The sequence below is a fragment of the Nipponia nippon genome, unplaced genomic scaffold (assembly GCF_047370975.1).
Source record: "Nipponia nippon isolate SJK-2023a ecotype South Korea unplaced genomic scaffold, ASM4737097v1 scaffold_6, whole genome shotgun sequence".
NCBI classification, from domain to species: Eukaryota; Metazoa; Chordata; class Aves; order Pelecaniformes; family Threskiornithidae; genus Nipponia; species Nipponia nippon.
Genome location: NW_028262380.1, coordinates 65,991,192 through 66,016,687, shown reverse-complemented (window position 1 = coordinate 66,016,687; position 25,496 = coordinate 65,991,192). Strand labels below are relative to the sequence as shown.

Genomic DNA, 25,496 nt, shown 5'->3' with positions numbered 1-25,496 from the left:
TATTGAAAAACATCTCACCTTCACATAACACACAACAAAAACACACATAACAAAAACTTGTTCATTCGTATTCGGAGTGAATGGTGAGGGAGGAAGAAGAAAGAGGGGAAGGGTTGGGATTCAAGTTATTTAATTTACCCTTACTCACCAGGAGATTCTCCTGACAAATCTGGGGCTTGGGCTGAATCTAAAGAAGAAACCACACTGACAGCATTTGTAGGAATACTCATAGCAGCTGTGGAAGAGGAAACAGTTGATTTCTTCGGTGGTACGACGACACTCCTAGGTGAAGACAAAAAGTTAGTAAATAATACTGTATGAAGGTTCACACACCATGATCCTTGTTTACGCAACTAGCACATACGCTTCTATGTCGTGCAAAAGTACCACTCCTTCCCTGTTTTCTTTTTCCATCATCTTTGGCAATCTACGTTAACCTAAAGGACACTTCACCCCTGTTTTGTTTTTATGGTACACTTTAATATCTCATCCACTTCTGCAAAATCCCTCACAAAGCAGCACAGTTAGAAGATCAACAGGATAAGTGACCTGAAAGTAGGTTTTACTTTTCACCTTAGTTTCCCTAAGATTTGGCTTTAAACTTCAGGCAACTATTTACAAAAGATATCACGGTATTCAAAATGAAAACATTAAGATAAATTATCAACACTGAAGATTGCCTTGAGAGTATACTAATTCTGGTATTCTAATGCAGAACAGAAGACTAATTGAAGAAGGATATACTATAGCTAAAAACATCCTAACGCATATCCGCATGCACACACATTCACACGTCTTAAAAACATGGCTACGGCATGAATTTGAGTATATCTTGTCAATCAAGTTCTACTTGTATAGGAAATCAAAACATTCTTTGGAGTTGAAGAGAGAATCTCCATCTTTTATACAAGTTAAATGTCAGGCCTTATAGTCAGCATTAAAGATTACACAAGAGGAAAAGATGCAAAGTGATAAGATATGCATGGAGATTTATCTCACATGTTACCAAGACATCTATTTATGCTGTACCAATTTCAATTAAATTGTAGTACTTTATTCCAAATACCTAAAAGGCCTTGTTAAGCATACGTTAAAGGCATTTTTAATTGCAAGTTAGCTCCATAAACATGCAAAAACCCAGCTAATGAGGTAAAGAGTACAGCTGATATATAATGCACTCCCACAGCAGCGCTTACTTTTAATTACCTGGTGTTAACTGTAAGCCGAAAGTCTTCAACGTTCAATTTATTTAATCACATCTTTTGTTGACAGTACTATAACTACACACTGAAAGTACTCCCTTAATAGCTTTAAAATATTCATTTTCTAAATAAAGTAACTTATAAACTTGACCCAAATTCAGGTGTGGTAATAACAACCAAAGTTCTCTCAAATATCTCTAAAATAGTTCTTGCTAGAATGGGAAAAAGGGACTGTATTTGACTCCCTTCTTCAGTCCAAAGCATGTCATAGAACCTAGACCACGTTACTGATTAAATCAACCCTCCTTAATGGCAGGAGTAGGCAGGGACCATACTTGGAGGCAGTACATGTCATATCATTATAAGGGTGACTGCTAATGTTAACTATACACTAAAAAAATAGAAGCAACAACACCTGAGCCCCAAGTCAAGACATTGTGCCTAAACCATGAATTTTGCTCATACGTTCGTGTCCGTTTCCCTGAAACATGAACAATGCACAAAAAAAAATATTCATATATTTAGACTGCCTTCTAAATTATAGCCACATTACCAATTCATTTTGCATCACCCAGGTATAAGGAGGAGATTGCTCGCTCAAGATTCTGTGACATTCACTGTCTGCAAACTGTTACTACTATTTTATAACACACATTCAAATACCTGTAAGGGGCTGGGAAATTAATACAAGTTTACTGCGTACAAGATGCACCCACACATAGTAAACTTTTGGACATTTCTCCAACATTCATTATCCAGTACTGAAGCCCAGGTGTGTTCCTTTACAGGTTAACTTCTTTTACCATGTAGCTATCCAATTCAAGAAATATTGATCAATAATATTAAACCCAAATCATACAGACATATTACAAATACATGTCTATTCATGTGGACTCTATGAGATCTCAGTGCATGAGCTGGAAATATTTCTTTGCACACCTACTGTGTTACAGAAACAATTACCCATTTGCTTGCTAACTAATACGGACACAATTATATTGGATGAGAGGTGATATGGGAGAATGTTTAGTGACAAATCTTGGTGCACATGTAGATAGCAATTGTGCACATATAGGTAGTGTCTGTTCAAAACATATCATTCATGTAATTAATTTTAAATCGGAAAACACCAAATTACCTTGAGGGTAAAAACAAATCTTATAGAGAAGTTTTCTGTTTCCAGGGCTTCAAGTCAATCAGAACTCTCTCAAAACATCAAATCAGAATGACTGTGTCCTCTGAGTGCCTATGAACACTACTGATCCTACTCTCTGACTCTACTAAGAGCCCCAGGAACTACAAAACAGGTGGTATTTTAAGTCTGAAAGGGCAAGCCAGACCCGCAAGTTAAAAAAATTACACATAAATGGCTGAACTTAACTGATTTCATATATTAGAACTGCCCCCTTTCAGATGAAAATACAGAAATGAACGTGAAGGATCAAGAAGGAATTTTAGAACAGGGGTAATTTTTAGCAGTACTACAAGAAGCTCCTCACAGGGCAAGTAACAGTTCTGGAACTGCATGGGAGCAAGGAAGCCTGTGTGCAGATGGAGCTGTTACCTTAACGCTGCTCATCTGCAGCTGACAGCGAGTGGAGACAAAAGAAATCCCAGCTACAACAGTCTTCCATTTTCTGTGCTGTTTCTGACACAGTACTATATGTTATCATTCCTTCCTGTAAACTTCTACTAACCTTCAGCATGCTTAAGTGTAGTTGCACTGAGGGAGTAGTTTCAGACTCCCCATAGCTACCCAAGAAGAGCTGCATTCAAGCAAAGGAATTAGACGTTTTGGGTTTTTTTTTGTTTTTCCTTCTTTCCTGGGCTGTGACAGACAGCCGTAAAACGACCACAACAGTCCCTTTTGCTTTTTAAGATCTTTTGTATACCTTCTCACCTTCAAATCTGTAGAAGTTTAGGAATACAAGTACAGCTGCTACTCTCATCTTCAGTAACCTACTTTCCATAAAAAAGGAATTATATTCTAATGCTTCCACTATAACGTTCAGTATCTAGCAATAGCATCCACTTTAAAGAAGATACTCTGATTTCTAGCGCCAGGAATACGGCACTAATACACAGCTGCAAAGTAAAAGCCTGCTAACAGCTCTCTCTTTTTTAATTACCCAACTTCATTCCTTTTGCTTTGATTCAAGGAATAACAATGAATAAGTACAGGTTTCAGACTTCGAAATACAGGTGAACGTATGCTACCTTATGAACAGTACACACGGGTGTGCACATGTGTATTCCAGACACAGTCACCACATGCATTGAGCAAGAGACACTGACTCTCACAAAGTTTTCTGAGAAACTTAGGTTGTTTATCGTATCCCACTAAAAAAAAGTTTTTGCTTTTAGCTAAAAAAAATTTAAAATAAAAAAATTTAAATGTACTTCATAAATTCTACGATAATTCCTATATTTAAAAGTCACGTTAGATCTTGGTCCCCTCTGTTCCAAGTTTGCGTAAGGATTCAGAGTGTTCATGATGCACCACAGCCAAAGACTTCTGCTGTGCTCCATAACTATTCAGCAAGATAAAAGGCAACAGTATAGGGGCTGGAGAAATTGCTGAACCTTGAAAGAAAACAGAGGCTTTGAACAACTCACCATAAAGCTGTTTTCTAGCCTCAGACTAGTTCTGAACAGAATTTTAGATAGTGATCTCAACAGTCAACTGAAATGATTCCGATTTTTCCAGCCAAAATAAAACAAACAGCATTTCTGGTGAGGAAAGAAGGTCCCTTCTCCCAACAGCTGTGTCAATCTGAAGCACACAGCCAAAAGCAGCGCTGGATATTGTCCAAAAACGTGATGTAAAGAAACCCCAAATCCTGAATGTACTTTCTGTCTGTCTTCTGGACAGTTGCCATGACCTTCTGATTCAAAAAAAAAAAAAATATCTTTAAAATAGCTCAAGAACAAGAAACCAAAACATCGAAGCATCTTAACATAATTACTTTATAGCTACGCATTGCTGCATTATTTGTAATATAATGTCAACTACTATGTGTGTCTTCTCTTTCAACGGTGCAACTGACCGACGTTACAGTTGCAGGATTTGTTTTAGGACCTTCCATTTCCAGGCCTTCTTCAAGGTATGAGAGTATGGCTCGGCAATCACATAGAGATTCATATTTACCACATACCAGAAAGCAAATTAAGATATTTGAAGCACAAACATTGGTCGTGTTTCTTTATTTACATTCTGGAATTCCTACATTTTTCCTTCTTTGTGTACTAATATGATATTTTCTCTGAATATTTAGGTGGAAATGCAACTGTGTTCAAACAGAAATATTTGCCATTGACCATCAATGTTTCTTTGTGTTCCTTTTTCAAAAGATTATTTAAATGCTAATATAAGTAAGATGAATGCAACTGGCAGAAAGAATATATGAGACAGTGGAAAATCAAGATTAAATATTGTAGTAAATAAATTATGTGGAAAACATGGAGTGTTTAGCACATTATTAAATCAGGTAAATTTGTCAGGAAAGCATCTTAAAAATTAATGTGCTTTCAACTTCTCTCAAGTAATAGGGCACTTGCTTTTAAAGAGTACACAGATAAGACAGTCCTTTTTTGTAGCTAAATCGATAAGCATTTCTTAAAAAGTTAAATATTGCTACACGGGAATAAAATATCAATAAGTGGCCTTTAGTATATTTCCTTAGATCTACAAAAATAATCTGTTTTAAAAAACATCTGTAATCATGCATTACTTTCATCAGAATAGTGACATACATTAAGCAACCTCACACATGGGTAGAGACGCGTCACGTAGAAGAAAACCGTCTATACATTTTACTCCTTAATATTCAATTCTCGCACCATTTCGACTAACTCTATACTTTTGGGTTACGTTTGTATATTATAACATCCATTATCATAATATTCAGATACAGGAGAAATAAAATAAACTAGAAAAATTGCACGAAAAATATTCTTAAGGTGTATTTCAAGCAGACCTCAAGCACTATGGTAAAAATGATAGTTTAGTTGCTTTATTTATACGACTATATTAGATGTTTGCCTTTTTTAAATTTAAAATCAAATATTTAAGGTTTAAAGTAGGAATTTACAGCACATGAACTGAAAAACATAGGTCAGGCATAGCGAGAACCATAAATACATCTTAGCCAGAAGGTCAGTGTGTTATTAGTCCCAATTACGCTGAAGTGGAAGAAGCCTTCGTGTTGCAGACAGTTATTCACTGCTGAATGAGCACAGACCACTGAGCTGAACACTGACTTCCATCACAGACAAAGGCTTACACAATAACGATCTATTCTGCCAAATTCTATATGGATTTACTTCTTGAAAGCTTTCTTGGTTTCAGATCACTGGCTCTTGTGTTTCAATATAAAGATACAAAATATCTATAAATATCTCCTAAATTTTGAGTACATTTTCCTAAACATTTTTTTTTTTTTTTAAGTTGGCAAGTCTGCAATTAATTTGAAATATATTTCAAGTTACAAATTTTCCTTGGGTGTGCGTCAAATATTCCTAACACAACACGGGCCAGGCCAAACTGATGACCTCACTATAATTTAAAAATACTCACATGAGCTCTAATTCCTCTTGACATACAGGAATTTATACAGATTTCATTCTTAGCATTCCATTTTTTAGCACTGAACAGCAACACAGGTGACTGTTTGTCTGTTTCCCTATGGGATAATGGTTTTAATTCAAAACCAAAAGCAGTTAGTCTTGTTCCAGACTACCAGAACAATGCCCACTGCCGGCCTATGCAATGAGCAAAAGACCAATAAAAGAGGATCAGAGCCTTATTTTTACCTCTACTTTGTGAGCCAGGAAAGCAGCCTGCCATGTCAGTGTCATTCTATGGGCTCTGCTGTCTGTAGATAATACCCATTCTCTTATGTCCCCCTTGAAATACCCAGGGAGAAAGAAAGAATAAGAGACTCTCAAAACCATGAGAGATCAGGAGGGCAGGGAGAGAAGCGATGATAGAAAGAATACAATCAATTTTGTAAGAGAACTTTAAAATCAGCTTAGCAGGGAGAAGACTTCAAATGGTTTGCCTCTTCCGCCCCTGCAGAATGCAAATTGTTGGTGTGCCAAAAGAGCTGAGCTTTCCATCACAGCATATGCACCTTGATTTACAGATCCCCCATTCTCATATTCTGTCTCTACCTCTACCTGGTAGACTTAATCTTGTCAACAACAAGTTTACTCTTTTTGCACTTGAGGCCCAAATCAATGAAGTCTAAAATGTATTCATTCCATATAAAAAAAGAACTTTGATTAAATTTAGCTGAAATACCACAACCAACCATTACAAAGGCACATGCCTGCCACTGACTGACAAACGCGTAAACGTAGGCCGAGCCAAACTAAGCAGCTTATAGACGATGTTCCAGAAAGATAAACAAGCTTATTAACATATCTGTTCTGTAAGTTACAGCTTAGCTGCAGATTTAAGCTCTATGGTACAAGACCATGATTTAAGAGCCTATATTCCTCTGAACCCTCAGCATCAGCTTCCTATAATGACATGATTATTGAATGTTTCCACAAAGAGCAGTAGAAGCCAGGAGAGACCAAGGTTTTATTTTAAATTGCACAATAACCTATCACCAAGTGATAGGTTATGGGTTTTATTAGACAAACTTAAGAGAAATGTCATCTCTTTTTTTTTTTTTATCCTAAGCTTTGGTTATTTTTATTTCTGTTTTATTTAAATTTGCTTGCATTAGCCCCCCCTCTTTTTCCTACAAGATTACTACTAAATAAGAAAACTGCTGATTTAGGACACACTGAAATTAGAACATTAATTCATGTCCCTATGGATCTTGGGAAAAAGCCAATGCAAGTCTTGAACTTTATCATGATAAACCCCTGGCACCCACTAATCACAAGATTGCATCTTCACATAAGATAAGGGGAAGATATTTGGCATGGGAATGAACACATACACCTAGTTGTTTGCAAAGCCTTGCAACCTGGCAGCCTTTCAGTAAGGTTTCACTCACATAGCTGTTACTGTATACTCTCCAGCTATGGCTGGGAAGTTGATAATCCTTAAGATATGAGGAGAGTTTTGATTTCTGACACAGCATTCCTGAGATAAATGCAGGATCAGAGAGATGCTTTGAAATTCCCAGAGATACCCCACTGGTAAACTGCTACATGGGAACAACTTTTAACAAAGTGTCTTTAAAAAGAAAAAAAAAAAGTTAACTCACAGAACTTGTGTTCGCCATCAAACAATACATTAAATGTAAACCAGACACAGAAAATCGAGGGCATCCCCAAGCCTGTTTTTCTAAACTTTCCCAATGTACCTTAGTATTTTTGTCTACCCCAGAGATAGGAGCTACTCTTTCCAACTCTATTACAGTTTCTTGTAAAAAGATTTTCCTTTCCCTGGTACAATTCCATCCCGCTGTTGTCACTAGGTGTCATTTCAGAACATAAACTTGTGTTTTAAGCAGACTCACACTATATAAAGATACAGTCACCTTCAAGGGTCATGAAACTTTCCTGTCTATATAATTTTAAATACAAATGTTTCATATACACAGTTATTCTGTATTTTTGATTAACTGATTTATCAGCTAGTTAGCAACATGCCTTATCATAGATCAATGTATTTACCATAGATCCAAGATTGTGCATGTCTCTACCAGATGATAATTGACTAGAGGTAAGACTTCTGCATCATTAAGTACACTTTTGTCTACCTGACATACCCACAAAAGGAAGGAAACGACAAATTAAGCCACCTAGAAACACAAAGCCACTGACATACCGAGGTCATGTGCAACTGCTGAAGGACAAAGTATTTGATACTAGTTAATGAACTCTTCCTCACATATTTAGCCCCACCCACTAAACATAAAAAGCCATAGGAAACTAATACCCACAAGTTATCACTGTGGAGCAGTCCAGATAGCTACATAAACCCCTGTAAAACCCCTTACCCTCTGCTCTTCCATTCACAAGCATGGTGCTGTCTACTGCTCCAGTCCATGCACCCCTTTCACTCCTCTCTCTCTCTATATATATATTCTTTCACCAGACTAGCTTACTTTCAGTGTCTGCTATAGTAATTATGTCTCAAGGTTAAGTGAGAGAATATTGAGAGTTGTGGTTACAAACGGCTGGCACTTTGGAGGTGGGAAAAGGAGAGAAGAGTCCATCTGGGACAGTGTGTCACTGGAAAAGTAAAAGGGCAAAACAAGAAAGTAGTTCAACTTTTCAGTGACTTGCTTTACAAACCACACTGCAATTTAAGGTTTTTTTTTTTCATTTTTTGCGTGACTTTGTAACTATACAGAAAAAAGAACACAGAATTGCAAGTGACTGAAGCGCTTCTACCAATGCCTAGTATTTCATTAGGGTACATGTTATCAAATTAAATTGCACAGCTTCCTCTGATAAGAAGGCTTTGTAGGCATAGTCTACCTATGTCAGAAATCAGGACTGCAAGTGCCCAATTGCTTCCTGTCTAGTTACCCTACTTTACACCAATTCAAATTAGATTTGCACAGGCAGCACAAACCTTCAGTTTTAGCAACAGCTAAAAAATAATTCCTAAATCCAACATGCACTCCTGTACCAGATCTCCAGACAAATGTTATTTCGTGGTTCAAACCTCCACCACTCAGCAATGAACAATAAGACTTTCCTGAGGAAAAATATTAGCCACAGACTAAAACATTATACTATTCCACATCAACTCCCCACTTGCTGTAAAGGGCAATGATAGACCTCAATGGGGAAGTGCTAAAAGCACTTGGGTAGCAGCAGGGAGAGAGGCGTGACAAGTCCTAATTCAGCATCCCTTTTCTCCCAGTTTTCCTCTCTCTGCCTCCGTCCTCCTACTGCTCCCAAAACAAGTCCTCCTGTTTAGCATCACAAGCAGAACACACTTTGAGACAAGAGCAAGGGGGCCAAACGCTAGCATACACCATCTGTGTCTAATCTAGCCAGACAACCACCACCACCACCACCTCTTCCCCCACTAGTGATATGGCAATCTGAGCTGAGAAGACATGTTGTGACAGCTGCATCCATACCCCTGGCAGAGCTGCCCTCCTTCCTTGGCTCATCTAAGTTTGCTAGTTTGAGCAAGGCAGCCGTAGACTGCAAAGACATCAGAGCCAGAGGAAGTTCGGAATAAGCAGAGGATCAGATACTGGTATGGTAACAAGGGATTCCCTTGCACCAGATCGACTGCAGGATCTCTGGATATGACTAAGGCTTTTCTAGAGGCAGGAATGCAAGTGTTGTGGGATTCATCCTTTTGTTCTCTTTGTTGTTTTGGGGAATCCTGGAGAGGTAAAAGTCAGTAAGCGTAGTAAAAGACAATGGCGTCTACTATACTTCAGAAAAGGTAAGAAGCTAAGGAGACTGAGATGTAGGGGACACCAAAATTATTATCAGGAAAGAGGGACTTCAATTTAAAAGGAAAAGAAAGAGAAACAAAGCAGGAATGCCCCATTTTAAATCCACTGCAGCATTTGAGTATTAAGGCAGGCAGATATTTATCAAAATGAAACAAAATTTTAAAAGCTATTGTAACAACAAAGCAAATCTAACAGCTTAGGGATACATCTACTGAATGAAGCCTGAAAGATTTAAAGTAGGCCTTTAGCACCAGAAGAAAGACTACACATGCATTTTCCTAAATGAATATGGGAGTATTCTATAGGTAGGACACCTAGATGATTACTCCATTGTTTTCCATCCATTTGTAACTACTGTTAAACCAGTATTCTTTTGCAGGTCCACAGTAACAGAAACTAGATACAGCTCTGTGATCAATACACAAGGTAATTTACACATTGTTACATTAAGTTATTTAACACCCATTTTATTTCCCAAGTCCTTTAAAGCTGACTAAATATGCACAGTACAGCAGCACTCATCTGCAAGTGCTGCAGTTAGGAACAGGAAAACAGGAAAGACAAAAGAAGAGCTTACACCCTTAATATTTTTTTCTACTCCTGCAGTCATTTCTAGGCAATTTATTGGCCCTCTTACCATATTGCTTCTGAGCTGTAACATGTATGGAGACAGAAGAATTAACTCTCATAAAGAAGCGCTGGCTTCAAGACCCTCAAGTATAACCCAATCACCAGTTGTTTTTCATTTGCAGTCTTTTGTAGCATAACACAGCATCCCATGAACTGTAGAGCGTACCTTCATGATGAACCTATGTGATGTCAGTGAACTTTGTAGTCAAAGGTTCTACTGGTAAATCAAAGCGTCTTGATTATATTAAGTACTAGATGACACTGGGCATGAGATCTGGTGAACTGAAATGTGAATTTTTCTGTTCCTTACAGATATCTTAAGCAAAATGAAATAGCCCAAATATTTTAGAAGTTACATTACCTGTCAAAGGAATGGAACTGTACAGGCTGCTCAGCAGCTCCATCGCCAAGAACTCCAAGGAAGGTTGGTGGCAGGAGAGCAGCATCCACTGCGGTCCCATCAGCTGGTGTGCTTACCAAGCTTCTCAAGATGTCCTTTACATTGACATTTTTTGCAGCTGGCACAGAAGTTGCAGGCTTATTATCCTCAGTTCCTGTCTCACTTCTGCCCTCCTGAGACTTATTTACTTCTAAGGAGAGTGTGCATAGTACTTCGCTGATTGCATCTGGACCTGCACTAACATTCAGAGGTCCTGCTTCAGCAACACTACCAGAACTGTTTGTTTGCCCTGAAGCTGGTTCCTCCCCAAGACCAGAATCCCTTCTTCGTACAGATGCTGTACTTTCTGAATCTTCAGCGGAGGCTGAAGCACCAAGAGCAGCAGATGGGTTTTCCACATCTGTTCATACCAAAGACAGAAAACACAGTTTAAGTTCATTATTAACAGAATTGCATTCACCACATTGCTCCTAAAGAAGTAACATCAATAGGTGACAAGTGAAACAGCACAGCTGTAAGTATTTCCTCTTGCCTATGTACAGATTTGGTATTACCTATAAGTATTTAATAGGAAACTTAGAACAGAAAAATTTCTTTCTAATTTCTGAGAAGCCTGAAAAGTTATAACATCCAAAAATTGAGACAAGGAGATAGAAGACATTGACTCAGTCATCAAAGAACTAAAATACATTAATTGTCCTAAAGAAGAACAGGAGAACGAAATCTTATAGTGGAAACAAAAAGCTGCAAGTCTACGCTTGTGCATACTTAACCTTATGCAAAACGGTAATGTTTCTGCAACACGCATTTGTGAATGCTTAGCTACTTCAGTGAGATTAATCATCTCTACACAGCAAAATCAAAAATAGATTAGGTTCTTCTCAGATCAGAAAAATATACACACAAATACTGAGGCAAGCTGAATAGTATAATGCTGTTTAAGAGTTTACAGTGTGCATACTTCTATGTAATCTCACATGGACTTCTACAGAATTTTAAGATGCATAAGCCACATTACTTCATTTGGCAAAATAATTGACAGTTCACCTGTAGCAGGAGTTTCATTACTTTCCTTCTCCGATTCCTTTAATGACTGGCTATGGTTTGGTGGTCGTCTTTCATTCTGGGGTTCCAGTATATCTCTGTATTTCGAAACCATGAGCACAGAAATAAAATATACAACAGCCAAAGCCAAAAACTGAGCCTGTTTACTATCCTCCTGTAAAAAAAGGACACGCATACAGATTTTTCCGTTACAATTTCAGCAGCATGTTTATTTTTCTGTAAAGTATGCCCAGCACTGCCATAAACAGACCGAGAGTAAGCTGGTATATCAGCAATGGAAGAACAATATTCTCTAGCCACGCTTTGTCTCACCTATAAAGCTAGGGTATACAGCAATTGTATTCAAGTGGCACCAATCCTTTAATTTATAAATATGACAACTTTGACTAAGGTTGTGTGTTTCGACTACATGCTTCACATTAGTGCAGGGACTAGGTCCCCTTTATTTATTTACATTTCCCCAAATGTGCCAAGATATTAACAGCATTTGCTGTGAAGTACAACCAGGCAAGCGTACTGAACAAAACTGTAAAAGCATTTATAAACTATTGCATATTAATGAAGGAAGTGAAACAAATTCCAGAACCAGTGTTAAGGTTTTATTTCATAATCAGATTGTCCAGATAGATGTACTGTACTATGTACAATTTAAACAAGAATTGGCAAATATGCATTTGCATTACATCTGTAACTTTATGAAGAGATTTTAAGAAAATCTTAAATCTTAACATGAACTATTCCAGGTACCTCCGCAGAGTACTCAGTCACTCCTAGTGAAACACAGGAAAGAGCCACGTCCCAGATCTGACTAGACATTATAATTTAGCCTAAGCCTGTCCCTTTCAGCTGCTGAAGGAAGAAAAGCTTTGCACACTTTGGGATCACAGAAGAACTGAATATTTGGATCCTCACTGACCAGTCAGTAAGAGAAAGGGTATTTGAGGGTTTTTTTCCCTCATTTACATAAGCGCTCAGGTAGCATTCAATTTTTCCCTCTGAGCAGTTCAAGAAAGTAAGTTAAACTATAAAGCTCATTTTATCACAATTGTAGTGCCTACTGAAGCCCCACATTCCATAAAGAGTTCTTGAATAAGCTATACTGGGAGAAGTTTATGAGAAGTTCTCTATTAAGAACTAGAAAACATAGCTGGATCCTATCTGTTACGCTGAAGAAACAACCTATATTCCCCTTGGCTCGACCCAAATCCTAGACTCTCATAGAACAAGACAGAAACAGTAAGCTAATAACAGGTTAGCATCAGGCAAGCACAGTGCGAGATTGATTCAAGTCCTCTACAACGGTAAGGATTGCAAAGAATTTTCTTGCTAGATGAATTTTTGCAAGACAGTTTCCAACTGTACTTAATAAAGTTGTGATCCAGTGCATTAGCACCACCCCTTCCTTGTTTTTTCCCCACTATATTTGTAGAACTCCTTGAAATGAAGTTCATATACTACTGGAAGTACTACTACTGGTGGTTAAGTGGAATCCACCTGAGTTCCTCCTATACAGGTTCAAATCATGCCAATCACAATTCTATGTGCTGAACACAATGGAAGAAACTGCATGCAAATCAAACATAAAATATTTAGACACAAGTATAAGCAGCTCAGATAAAAACTATTCAAAACCAGACTTTTTAAAGTCTACTTTTTCTCCACAGCTCAACACAGTAACCAAAAAGCAGAGTTATTGCATTATTTTACGTTTATTTGTGGAACAGAAAACCTGGTGGATTAGATATGCAAAAAAAGCAGAGGTTGTGTGTGTATACTGGGTTTTTTTCAACGAAAAAATGAGTACACGAAATGTGCTTGTTTTTGAAGCCTGCATCATTAGGATTAATATTAGTTGCCGCCAGTACAGAAGATTCACTTCCTGTTACTCTTTTGCACGCTAATACTGAAGTAGGGGTTGAAAGAAGCTTGTTTCAATCAATAATTGCTGTAAAGATAAAAACCAAAGATCCTTCACTATCCTGGATAGAACAAAAGTCACTGTGTAAATCATTATACTTGCTAAATAGTCCAATTATTGTAAAATAAGTTCTGGTGTCCAAGCTTGTAGCCACCAATGACTCATAGCCATTATAGCTGCTGTATTTGCTTACAGAGGTTGTTTTGGGTTGGTTTTTTTTTAAGCAATCAATCTCAATTTCCTCAATATCAGCTATAAAGTTGCTGACATAGGGCAAAAATATTTTTAGTCAATTCAAGACTAAAAAAACATATGCATATTTACAGCACATGCACACAAATTGGTTCCTCTGAGGGGAAGTAAAGGAATTAGAGATGACCTCTGATTTCTAATTAGCTAGAAAGCTACTCATTTTTCAAAAAGTATACGTACACATCTTTATGATACATAGTATACATAAACAGTTTGGCTATGTACAGCATGTGAAAGTATACATTTGTACTAAGCACAACATATTTAATATACAATAGGCAGGCTTCCAGAGAATCAGCTCTTAGGAACACACCAAAGAGCCTGATCAGCAGGCAGTGATTTTCACCTCTCCCTCTTTCCAAACCTAAACACTACAACAGCTGCAGAGTATTATGTGTTCCTAATTACCATAAACAGCATTCAGTTTTTCAAAACAAGTTCAAAACAAAACTTCAATTCAGCCAGACTGCGTAACACATGGCAAGTGTTCAGCAAATAGATATATGCAGAAATCTAGCTACAAAGAAAACAACATTATTTGTAACTTACTATATCTCTGAACACCACTGCTCGAAGTCGATTAATATCCATATCCTGCAGAAGTCTGTCATGGTCTCGTATTGGAGAAATGCCACCAGTCACAATGTCCACTGGACTCTATTAAAAAAAAAAAAGCAATTGTTTCAGATTCTGCCTTTAAAAGCATTCTACCAAGAATCATTAAGTGTGTACAATCACCCACCGTACATCATAGTGTCATAACTAGAGCACAAAGATCAGATATGCATTTCATCTTTAAAGGAAAAAAAAATCTGGCAAATTCTTGTGACAGATTTATTTCACTGTGGAAGGTTACATATTTAAATGTTAAATTCCCACCTTGGAAAAACTACTTCGGGACTTCCAGTGTTTATGCCCTTCAGCTCTATGAAAGTATCGGTGGTGCAGGTATAAATTTAAAAACTTATTCCTCTGTACAGAGTAATAATTACTGACTTCTGTGTTCCTTATACTTGCCTTTGCTGCAGACTTTCCTGTTCCTAGAAAGCCCTGCACTGTTCTTTGGTTCTTCCCAATGTCTCCAATAGGCTTCATCTGTGCATGCTGCTGACACTCCAAGCAATTTCTTACTGCCACTGCACATACTTGAAAGGAAAAGAAATGTTAAGAATTACTCTGGGAAACAGTATTGTTTATATCCCTTAGAGATATATAATACATTTCTGTTTATCACTTAATCCAAAAAGTTTAAGCACACAAGTAAAATGATATTTTGCTTCCATACATTTTAAATAGTTGCAAAACAATGCTCAAAATTCTTTAATAATTTATAACTAATAATTAATACTAAACTATTAGAACATGTATGCTATATCTAACAGATACTTCAAAGTGAGTAAGTTAGCATCCCTCATTGAAATTTTACCATGCATACAACCATGGGCCAGGGAGGGTGAAGACAGCTAAATTTCACAGACTAGCAAGGAAGAAATACAAGTGATACACTAGTGAAACAAATGACAGTGCTTGCTTCACAATGCTCTGTTCATCTTGGACTAAATGTTACATGATTTATTTTTTTAGCTTCACAGTTGTACCTGTTTCATCTTCTAATATTATTTTCAAAGGAAAAAAGAACTAACCCCACCTCTATACCTGTTTGCATCCCACAAATCTTGTTCTACCTGCACAAAGTTTTAATTGCCTAGAAAGGGAGAGGAAGGCTAGTTACTGCTGAGGCTCTGAGCTGCTCTGGCACTCATGCAAATTAAACTTTTCATTACAAAAAGTCTTACAGCATGCAACTAGCATGAATACTCTCCTCCTGTATTAACTAACTGAACCCAGGAGTTACAACCTTGTATGTTCTCATTTCCAGAACAGTCATTACTTTTTTAGGTAACGACCACTTTCTTTTATACTTGACTACTGGATACAACTACTGCCCGATTTGAACCCTACTCTTTAGAAATTTACATCTCTAGTTTTCACCATACCTTCATCTACTGACCTCAAGATTTAAACCTCTTTTCTACGTATTGTAAAGGTTCATATTTTTGTATGTAGTACCAGATTTCTTTTTCTTAAAGCTGCTATATTCTCAGCCTTGACTGTTTGGGGAACTTTGGCAAAAGAAATATCTTCATGATAAAATGAAAACATGCATCCTCAGTCAGGCTACTAAACTTAGTCATTTATTTTATTTAAACTTCTTAAAGACGAAAAGAACCCTATGTATATGCATTGCAGAATACAGTAACAGTAAAACAGTAAAAGATCCCAATGCTTCTTTGATTAATTTGATCTTGATTTAACAAAAAAAAGGACAGAAAAAAAATAAGGCTAACAATTGCTAACTCTTCAACAACAGCAAGCTCCTATGTTCATTAAGTGGTTTTATTTGCTTACCCAGACGAAGGCATTGTCGCAGAATTCCTCCAGATGACATATTTTTCTCAGACTCAATTTCAGTGAAACCAAGAGAGCTTGCAAAAATTAGCACATCCACAAGGCTGATTAATCTCTGGAGAAATGTTAAAGATGCTTCTACTGAAAGTCCTTGAGTTGGTTCAATATTCTCCAATTCATGCTACACAGAGAAAAATTGAAAGCAACATTTACTTCTTCACAAAGGCAATATTCCTACAACTTGAATGTAGAAAAATGTATGCTGGAAGTCCATTTTCAGTCACATTCAAAAGCAGTAAGTAGTCATATTCTTGGAACAATCATTAGTATTGGGATTTAATCCCATTCCAGACCACTGTGGGACAACGAAGCTAGGCAACTTTTTATCACTTCAAGGCAAAGAGGGTAGCAAAGGGAGGAAAGAGATGCTTGTGGAAATATGCATTCCTGTTTCCCAAAGGACAGATATAATAGTTAATACAATGCATAAAGAAAGGCATCCTCCCACAAGAGAAATTTTCAAATAAAAAAGAAATTTCTTACAGTAGCAGATGTGGCAGCAGAAAGCAACGGCAATATACCACCACAAGCCATGATCATGTTGTCCATCACTTGAGAGATGAGGTGAATTGTGTTGTGCACAAATATGACATTGTCACTGCTATTCACAAAGTCCATCACAGTTTTTGTAGAATGGCTGTCCAAAAAAAAAAAAAAAGAAATTTTAGCATCTTTATGCTTTCATAAAATTAAAACCAGACAGTTAGCAGTGGGGCAGCAAATATCACATGACCATAAGGGTCAACTGTTGTACCTTAATCTTAATCTAAAACTACCTTTCCTTTCTGTTCTTAAACCTCTCCAGATCATAGCTTGCTAAAAACATCAAGATGTGTGTTAATCATCATTTGGATACGGATATATTATAGGCTGGTCTATGATTACTTGCTATAGCAAAAGTTACTGTATCAGGCAATACAATAAAGTTTCCTGGAAGTGTAAACTAGATTTGAACTTAAATCTTTGGAAAAATAAAGCAAATACTAAGGGCTTCTCAAGAGAAATTAAAAATCAACCAACCACAAAAACTTAAATCCTGTTAAACATGGAAATAGATTTTCAAAACAGAACCTAAACTAAAAATATATTTTAGGTATATCTGATGATGTTCGGAGAGGTTCATTTAATCACATTCTAAAAATTACAGTCAGACAAAAATTCACCTCACTTTAAATCATTTTAATCACTTAAATACTCTATTTCTTCATCCTTACATTCCTTTTTATTGGGTCAGTATAGCTATATGGTTCAATTTAAATTTGACATTCACTACTACAAGCTAATAATAGACACCACTCTTATTTAAGTTATTAAATCTTAACATTAAAATGAAGAATTACCACTGTTTTCAAAGTTTCCTTTTTTTTTTTTTTTACTAAATTCATCTTGATGATTACATTCCAGATCCCCATTACAAGTTTATTTTTAAATGCATAGAATATCTCTGTGTTCACAGAACCCTATCAAAGCAGCAACATGGTGTGTGTAAATGCAGAAGTAATAAATACTGTTTGGGACAGATTATTTTTGAGTCCATATTTAGATACTAATAAAAGATGCAGGCCCTTACATACATTAGGAACATGAAAATCATGGTCCAATAAGAACAGCAAGACTGCCATTGACTTAAATGTAGCCAGGATTTCAAAACATATGTGCAGGCCCTCAACCAATACACATTTAAGTCTGTAAAGAGTCTTAAAAAAAAAAATCTGAGAATATTTGGGTATGGGTCACAAAATAAGTAAGGCTACTGAATGAGTAAAATACCAGATGTGCAGAATTCAAAGTTAAAGAGCAACTCTGATGCTGTTTCCACAAAATGTCGAGTTAATTATAATTGAAATGCCAGTCTAGATCATTCCATATAAAGCATAGAAGTTTACCTTCTCCACATCTGTATATCTGTTTCTATGGAAAAGAGTAAGTCTGTGAGCAAGCGCTGATGCATCAGTGACCACTTAAACTCAGGAATACGGAAGACAGTTGACCTAGAGTCTCTTCTTTGCCCATCTGATGTAGCAGCTAGCTCCTGTCCTGAGGAATCTTGCTGCCTTGAGGTCTGAATACACAGTTTGCAGACAAAAAAAACCAAACAAACAAGCAAACAAAAAAACAACCAACACATACTCGTTATTAGCTTCCATGGCATACACCAAAATGCATTTAATAGACTTGAGATTTTAGATATTCGTCAAGTTTAGACTGTGTACATGGTTACAAAAAAGCTAAAACTATTACACCAATGTTATTTACTGGATATACCACACCTACAAACTAGTCTACAGCTGCACTACCACACCTCTCACTCTAGGCATATACAAGCAGCAACCCAACCTTACCACAGGGGGAGTATATGTTGCTGTAGACAGTGGTTTTCCTCCTTTAAGGAAGAATGGTGCAGAATGAAGAGCATCCATTAGCAGGTAACTCTGCAGAAGGGAAGTACTCAGATACATGACTATTTAACCATGAGAAGTTGAGTTAGAAACTAGACTAGAGGGGTGCAGCACTGCAGCATGCAACAGAAGCCCAGTTTTAAATTACATTTGCACAAAGAAGGTAGGCTGACATGATGGAGTGACAATCCTATCAAATTTTATAGTTTCAAATATACATATATATATATGTATATATAGCGTACCTCCTGCAGAGTAGTTAGTGTAAAAAAATATTTTCACAAGCTCCATTAGGATATGAAAGAAACTCAGTGCTATTTTTTTCTGCACAAACAATATTCGCTTCTCAATAATTAAAAGAGTTGAGATTATAAGAGACCAGACTGAAAAGACTATAAGGGCAGCTGAGTACAGAAGCAGAAGAAATTCTAGATAAAATCCTCTCAGAATACATGTGTGTTTCTTTCAATTCTTCAAACTTAAGAACAGCAGTACCAACACAGATGAAGTGTCCATCTAGCCAAATACTCAGTCTCCATCAGCATCCATAAGTGGATGTACAAAGAATAAAATCTTAGAGGCTTCTCAGTACACACATTAGTAAGAATTATGGCTATTTTAATCAAGGGTTGAAAGTATTCTTTAGATAACTCACAAAATCCACACACATTAAAATCCCTAAAATGTCAATGGGCACACTTTTTCAAAAATCTCATAAAGTAAGAACTTCCTTTTATTTTTAAGCTAGACAGGTGAAGGACAGGTAGAATTTACCTCCGGTATGGATCTGGCAGGCAGAGGTGCTTCTAGACATGCGTTAGCTTTCAATTCCAGTTTTTCTGTATCTGATGCAACACTAGAAACATCAAGCTTGGCAATTCTTTTGTCAGAGGCTCCAGCAGGCTCTGACACACATGCATTTGCATTTTCTTCAGCTGTTTTGGTTTCACTAACAAGAACCTTTTCTTCCTCCAGCTTCTTCTTCCCTTCTGAATCCAGCTGAGTCGCTACTTCTCGAACCGCAGAACTCACTGTCTCTGGTAAAGACGTCAGTTCTTGTTTTTTCCCATCCACACCTTCAGTATCTTCAGATTTTAAAAGCACAGATTCAGGTTGCTTCTCTATTGCTTTTTCCTGCTTTGTCACTTCACTTTCATTAGGGCTATGTTCCTTGCTCGTTTCTGCAAACTCTTCTGAAGGTAAAGGCATACTACTTTCCTCTTTTAAATCAACAAAGTCATCTTCATCTTCCGCCTCTACTGTTGATTTTTCCAGCCTTTCTGGACTTTCAGGAGTTTCTCCTTCCAAAGTAGTTTGCATTGCTAAACATGCAGCAGTGACAGCTACTGTTTCTTCCACAAGCTTGTCAGCTTTGCTCAGAGAATCTTCAATTGCTTCAGCTATTCCAGTACTGATTTCTGAAACACTGGGCTTTATTGCTTCTGGTTCTGGAGAAAATTCCACACAAGACACTGCTTTTAAATCCTGCGTAGTCTCCCTGTCTTCCCCCTCTAACTCCTCCCTATGATTAGACTCGGAAAGAGTTTGTTGGTCACCATCTGATGAGGTATTTGTCTCTTTTTTTTCAGTACTGCACTCCATATCATCATCAATGACACAGGAAGGAGCAGTAGCATCTTCTTTTAACTCCAAACATTGTTGCTTTCTCTTGGTTTCAGCTTCTTTGCTAACTCCAGAGATTGTTCTAATTGGAGCTGAAGAACATATTCCACTCCCTTCACCTCCTTTCCCTTGGTACTCCCTGTACATTTGAGAAAGACTCTCTTTGTGCATTTCAAAAGTTACCTAAAAGAACAGAGTTGAAAGTACATTAAAAATTATATATTAAGGACTGTCTTCTCTGGAAAAAAAACAAAATCATTGCTCAAATCACAAAGTTACACTACAAACTTATATTGGATACTGTCCTCATGATAAAAAAATAATTTCGTGTTGGAGATCACTTCAACTGAGAGCAAGTTTTACTTAAGTGTACCTGTTATTCCTGACCAAAAGAACAAAAAGGAAAAAAAAAAAGTAACACTGGAGTCAAAAAATCTTAGACAGATCCTAAGGATAGGAAATTAAATGTTTACTAGAAAGACTCGGAGTTCTTAAGACTATTTCTAGTAAAAGAAGTGAAAATGTTTAAAGTTTAATATTTATAGTTAACACTTGCATTATTTCCTAGGCTAATTACAGTCATCTGTAATTAGAGTTATCTATGCTACTTGCATCCATGTAATTTTATAGGACACAGACGAAAATGTGACAGCATGACATCGAGAGAATTACTAAATTTGAGGTAGTTGACAATCCCAGTTTTTTTGTGAGGGGGGACACTGTGACAAGTAGCAGGGGCACTTACTATAGCTGAGCTTTCACATTTTAGCACCTTGAGTATGCTTAACAATCTGCAAAGACAGATAAACTTTTGAGAAGTTTACATAAAAGAAAATACAATCCCATAAACTCAGAGCAGAGAGAAGCATGTCATGAAGCCAAAATTCTGGGGACCTCCAAACAATACCTAAAATTCACCAGAGGACTTTTCCTCTGGTGAGTGCTATTCACCCAGTCTAAAAGGCACATGAAAACAGCCACACAATCTGATTAAAGTGAGAAGACCTTCCTACGGATGAGCTGAAAAAATCATTGGTTTTAGGTATATAAAAAAAAATTCCAGCTAGAAAAATTATTTATATACATACTGATAAAACTAATTTGCCCAAATAAATAGCTGTGTGTTGAAAGAAAGTCTCACTAGACTAACTGAACTTTTTATTACACTGTCATTCAATTTAGTTATCCACACCTTTCTACTCAGTATTTAAATTTATCTTCTATAACAGAAGTGTTTATTTATCTGTAAGCTTAGTTCACAAAATTTTCCCAACATACAAGCTGCAGCTGAGGGTTTTATTTTTTTTAAACCATTTTTTTTATCATAAACATTTTCCATAGACAAAGCAGAGCAGTACATTTTACTAAATAGATGAATGCACATTTTCTTGTTCTCTTACATACGAAACTCATTCATTTGGATCTCATCTAAAAATTCCATGTACCTGGTATTCAAAGTGATGATTAGTCAGTAGGAATATTTTCTCTTAAGATGATATATGTAAGTCAAAAACTAACTTGACAGGTTAAAAAGGTACTAGAAATTATAGTTAACAAAAGAGACAGGGGCAAAGAAAGAACAAAGGTAAAAAAGGATATTCTTGGCAGGTTGTGTTGTCAACATTAGCTTTTTAACATGCTAATTTCTCCATCAATCAAATATAAATTAAAGTACTGTAAGAGCAGTGTACTATTCTAACACATGACCTGAAGCATGTTATTTGTTCAAGGTGATTTAATTGAAACTTGAGTCTCTAGCAATAGAATTGGGATATCTTCCTCCTCCTGTTTAAAAAAAAAAAAATAAAAAATCTTCCTGTACTAGTTTTAAATCAGTTATGTACAAACAAAGAAGTGTGAATGATTACAAATGACTGAAAGTTCATCCATCTGTCACAATGGATCTATAAAATATTTGATTATAGGGTATTGCTAAATAGAGCTCGTGTGGGGCATTATTATTTTGGAAATACTTCCTTCCTGAACTGTACCACACTCAGGATGCCAAAAGCAACCCCAAATAGATCATGCTAATAAGTTCTCCCTTGCACTTTTGATTTGTTTTCAAAAATATGATTAGGCAAAGCTGCTACTTGGGTCAAATCATTACTTTTCTGAAGAAGATATCTTGACAACTCCAGCTAGCTTTCCCTCTTCTCTCTCTCTCTCTCTCTCTGTTTCTTCCTCCATTTCCAAAACTACTAAAAAGTTTTATTCCAACAAGTACTAAAGAGACATTCAACAAATAAAAATACTGTTGGTTTATTTCAGCACAACTTCCCAGAAAGCACACTGACCCACAATATGTATACACGTTACCTACGCAATGCGAGTATAGCTGTAACAAATCTGTGATAACATAGCTACCTTTACTCATTTCCATCTTCAGTATCAGACTTGTTACTGCAACATTCATTTTGAAAAATACATGGGAAAAATGACTCCTCAAAAGTATTTGCAGGCTTTAGCTACACTGCATACTTACTTTTTTAACACTGTTAAGCTACATCCAAGTATGAGACCTGGATTCTACTCTGGTTATGCGCTGCTTCCAAAACTGTTGAACAAGTCTCAGGTCTAGCCTCAAAATCTTATTTCCATAGTTCCCTTGAACCAAGGCAAAGCAAGATAAAGATGAAGATGAGAATGGCACTTTTTTTTTTTTTTGTGGAAAAGGGCAAATGAGGGAGACATGTATGTCAAATTCTATTACTGTTTCTGCCATCTCTCCCCAGTACAAATGGGAATAGGCATGATGACACCAAGATGATCACAAGAGAGTGGCTGGAGGGACCTGTTACAAAACATGATTTTCTTCAGTGCTCAAACTTGAGTGCAGTGGAGAGCAGTACATGACTCACAGAACATGTTCAGTAACAGCAACAATTCAGTCTTAATGGAATGAATCACAGAGATGTTTTGCAGGGCTGGCAGTTACTAAATCCACCTCGCAAAAAGAGTGCATTCAGTGTTGCAAGAGTTTAATCACGCAACACTTGATGCTTACACTGGGCATTACAAAACACAACAAGCTTTAACAGCAATGTAAAGTTCTAAATTCTGGCAGCCCTATCTACGTAAGTGCTTTGATAAATCATCAACCTGGTTAAAGTAAATTGCAAGCATCGAGGGATATAACTTTAAATGCATTCTAAAAGCATATCATCAGTTCTGTTACAGCTGCTTTCCCTAGCACTTCAAGGAATCACTGAGGTTAAGGTCAGAAAGTAACATCAAATCATCTAGCCCAGCCCTTGATTTTAACCCACTTTCCTACACATTGAGCCCAGTAACATGAATTGGATGACAGCATCCAGAAAATTGTCCAGCCTTGATTTTAAAAATCAAGAGATGAAATCTGCACTGGATCATTTGTTCCAAATCTACTCTACCATTAAAAAAAAAAATCTCCTTCTTCATTTTTAAAGTCTAGCTTCGATTTCTAGTCACTAATTATGTCTGCATTTCTGAATTATTAAAAATACCTCAATGAGGAAGAAACACCATGTTTTCAGGGTTGTTTTTTTCTTTAACATACTATAACAATGTTTTTAAAAACCCAAAAGATGGAGAAGTAACAGGACCATCTGAAAAGAATGGGCTTTCATTTGGAAGGACTAGAATCCTTCCTGTGACCTCCTTTTGCAACCTTTCCCACTCTTAAAAAAAAAAAAATCATCTTTAATAGTGTGAACATCCATATTTTCATGCATCAGTCCAGTGTCAGTCTCATTAAACTCATATGCAGGAGTAAAAGCAACCTACCTTATGGCTTCTCACTTTCCACTCCACAAACACATTCTACAGTGCTGGCAACTACTTCTGGAGAAATGGTCAGTTAGTTATATCTCAGTTTGTATAACCTGTGATGTATTCTTTTTCTATAACGCTTTTTTCTGGTGTGCTGCCAAGTCAATCCCCTTTACAAAAGCCTATTGCAACTTCAGATTTTCTCTTACCAACCAAATTTATCATCCTGTTAACAGCATTAAATCAACCTTGCTTGAAAACGAGTCAAAATCCGATCTCCCTAAGTCCGGGGTTGTGAGCTTGCTTTTACTCTCCTCCCTCCCCTCAGGATCCTGAACTCCACCATCTCGTGGTCACTGTAGCCAAGACTGCCTTTGACCTTCACATTCCCAACAAGCCCCTTGTTGTTGGTGAGCATAAGGGTCCAGCAAAATATCCCTTCTCATTGGCTCCTCTATCACTTGGAGGAGGAAGAAGTTGTCAATGAACTCAAGGAACCTCCTGGATTGCTTATGTCCTGCTGTGTTGTCCCTCCAGCATGCATCAGGCCCATGAGGGCCAGGGCCTGCAAATACGAGGCTGCTTCTGTCAGTAGAGGACCTCATCTGCTTATTCCTCCTGGTCAGGCAGCCCATATCGGACACCCACTATAATGGCACCTTTACCTGTCCTCTCTTTAATCCTAACCCAGAAACTCTCAGATGGCTCCTTATTCATCCCCAGGCAGAGCTCCATGCATTCCAACTGCTCTCTCACATAAAGGGCAACTCCCATTCCTCATCTTCCCAGTCTGTACTTCCTAAAGAGCTGGTATCCCTTCATTACATCAATCCAGTCGCAGGAACCATCCCACCACATCTCCGTGATCCTGACAAGATCATTATGCGCATGTCATACTTCATATTACATTACTGAAAGCTCCAAATTTTCTGGCCCCTCACTAGCAACTTCACTGCCTCATTAATAAACGTGGGATAGCCAAGATTTCAGTTATTCTTAATAGCTTAAGTTCTTATTTCCTTGCCAACAATGGAGTCCCCCTGCCTCCAAGCTCTTTCCTTCACATCGTAACTTCTCATTTAACTTTAAAGATTCTTAACATTTCAGTGCTGGAAGAAAAGTTCATCTAGATCTAAGACTCCCTCTTTTTTTATAATCCAAACAATCACAAAACCAAATTCTATCTAAAAAATATCCAGTGTTTCAGCAAAGCCCCCCAGTATTTATTAGCAATATATACTTATCTTATTCATTCATTATTCAAAATCTTCCCATGTTACTTTCTCTCTTTTATCTCTTAGGAAAGTTTCCTGTTGCATGCTTTGCTTTTCTTAATAACCTACATGTGCTACCTTCAAGTCAAATAGGCACCATAGCTATTTGTATTAATTTTGAATG

The 25,496-nt window shown here is 37.0% G+C and overlaps 1 protein-coding gene across 5 annotated transcripts in view; it reads right to left on the bottom strand.

Moving 5' to 3' along the window:
- LRBA (LPS responsive beige-like anchor protein) overlaps window positions 1–25,496 on the bottom strand; it is a 415,388-nt gene that overhangs the window by 312,387 nt on the left and 77,505 nt on the right. For 3 of the 5 annotated variants that reach the window (XM_087736323.1, XM_087736322.1, XM_087736324.1), the window contains exons 23-32: window positions 19,500–20,531; window positions 18,669–18,758; window positions 18,213–18,388; window positions 16,810–16,963; window positions 16,267–16,447; window positions 14,875–15,002; window positions 14,407–14,514; window positions 11,670–11,841; window positions 10,584–11,022; window positions 149–282 (exon numbers count right to left, since the gene is read on the bottom strand). In XM_087736323.1, the coding sequence (XP_087592449.1) occupies window positions 149–282; window positions 10,584–11,022; window positions 11,670–11,841; window positions 14,407–14,514; window positions 14,875–15,002; window positions 16,267–16,447; window positions 16,810–16,963; window positions 18,213–18,388; window positions 18,669–18,758; window positions 19,500–20,531 (2,614 nt within the window). The remainder of the gene's footprint in view (window positions 1–148; window positions 283–10,583; window positions 11,023–11,669; window positions 11,842–14,406; window positions 14,515–14,874; window positions 15,003–16,266; window positions 16,448–16,809; window positions 16,964–18,212; window positions 18,389–18,668; window positions 18,759–19,499; window positions 20,532–25,496) is intronic. The other 2 variants (XM_087736325.1, XM_087736326.1) reach the window with 1 other exon arrangement.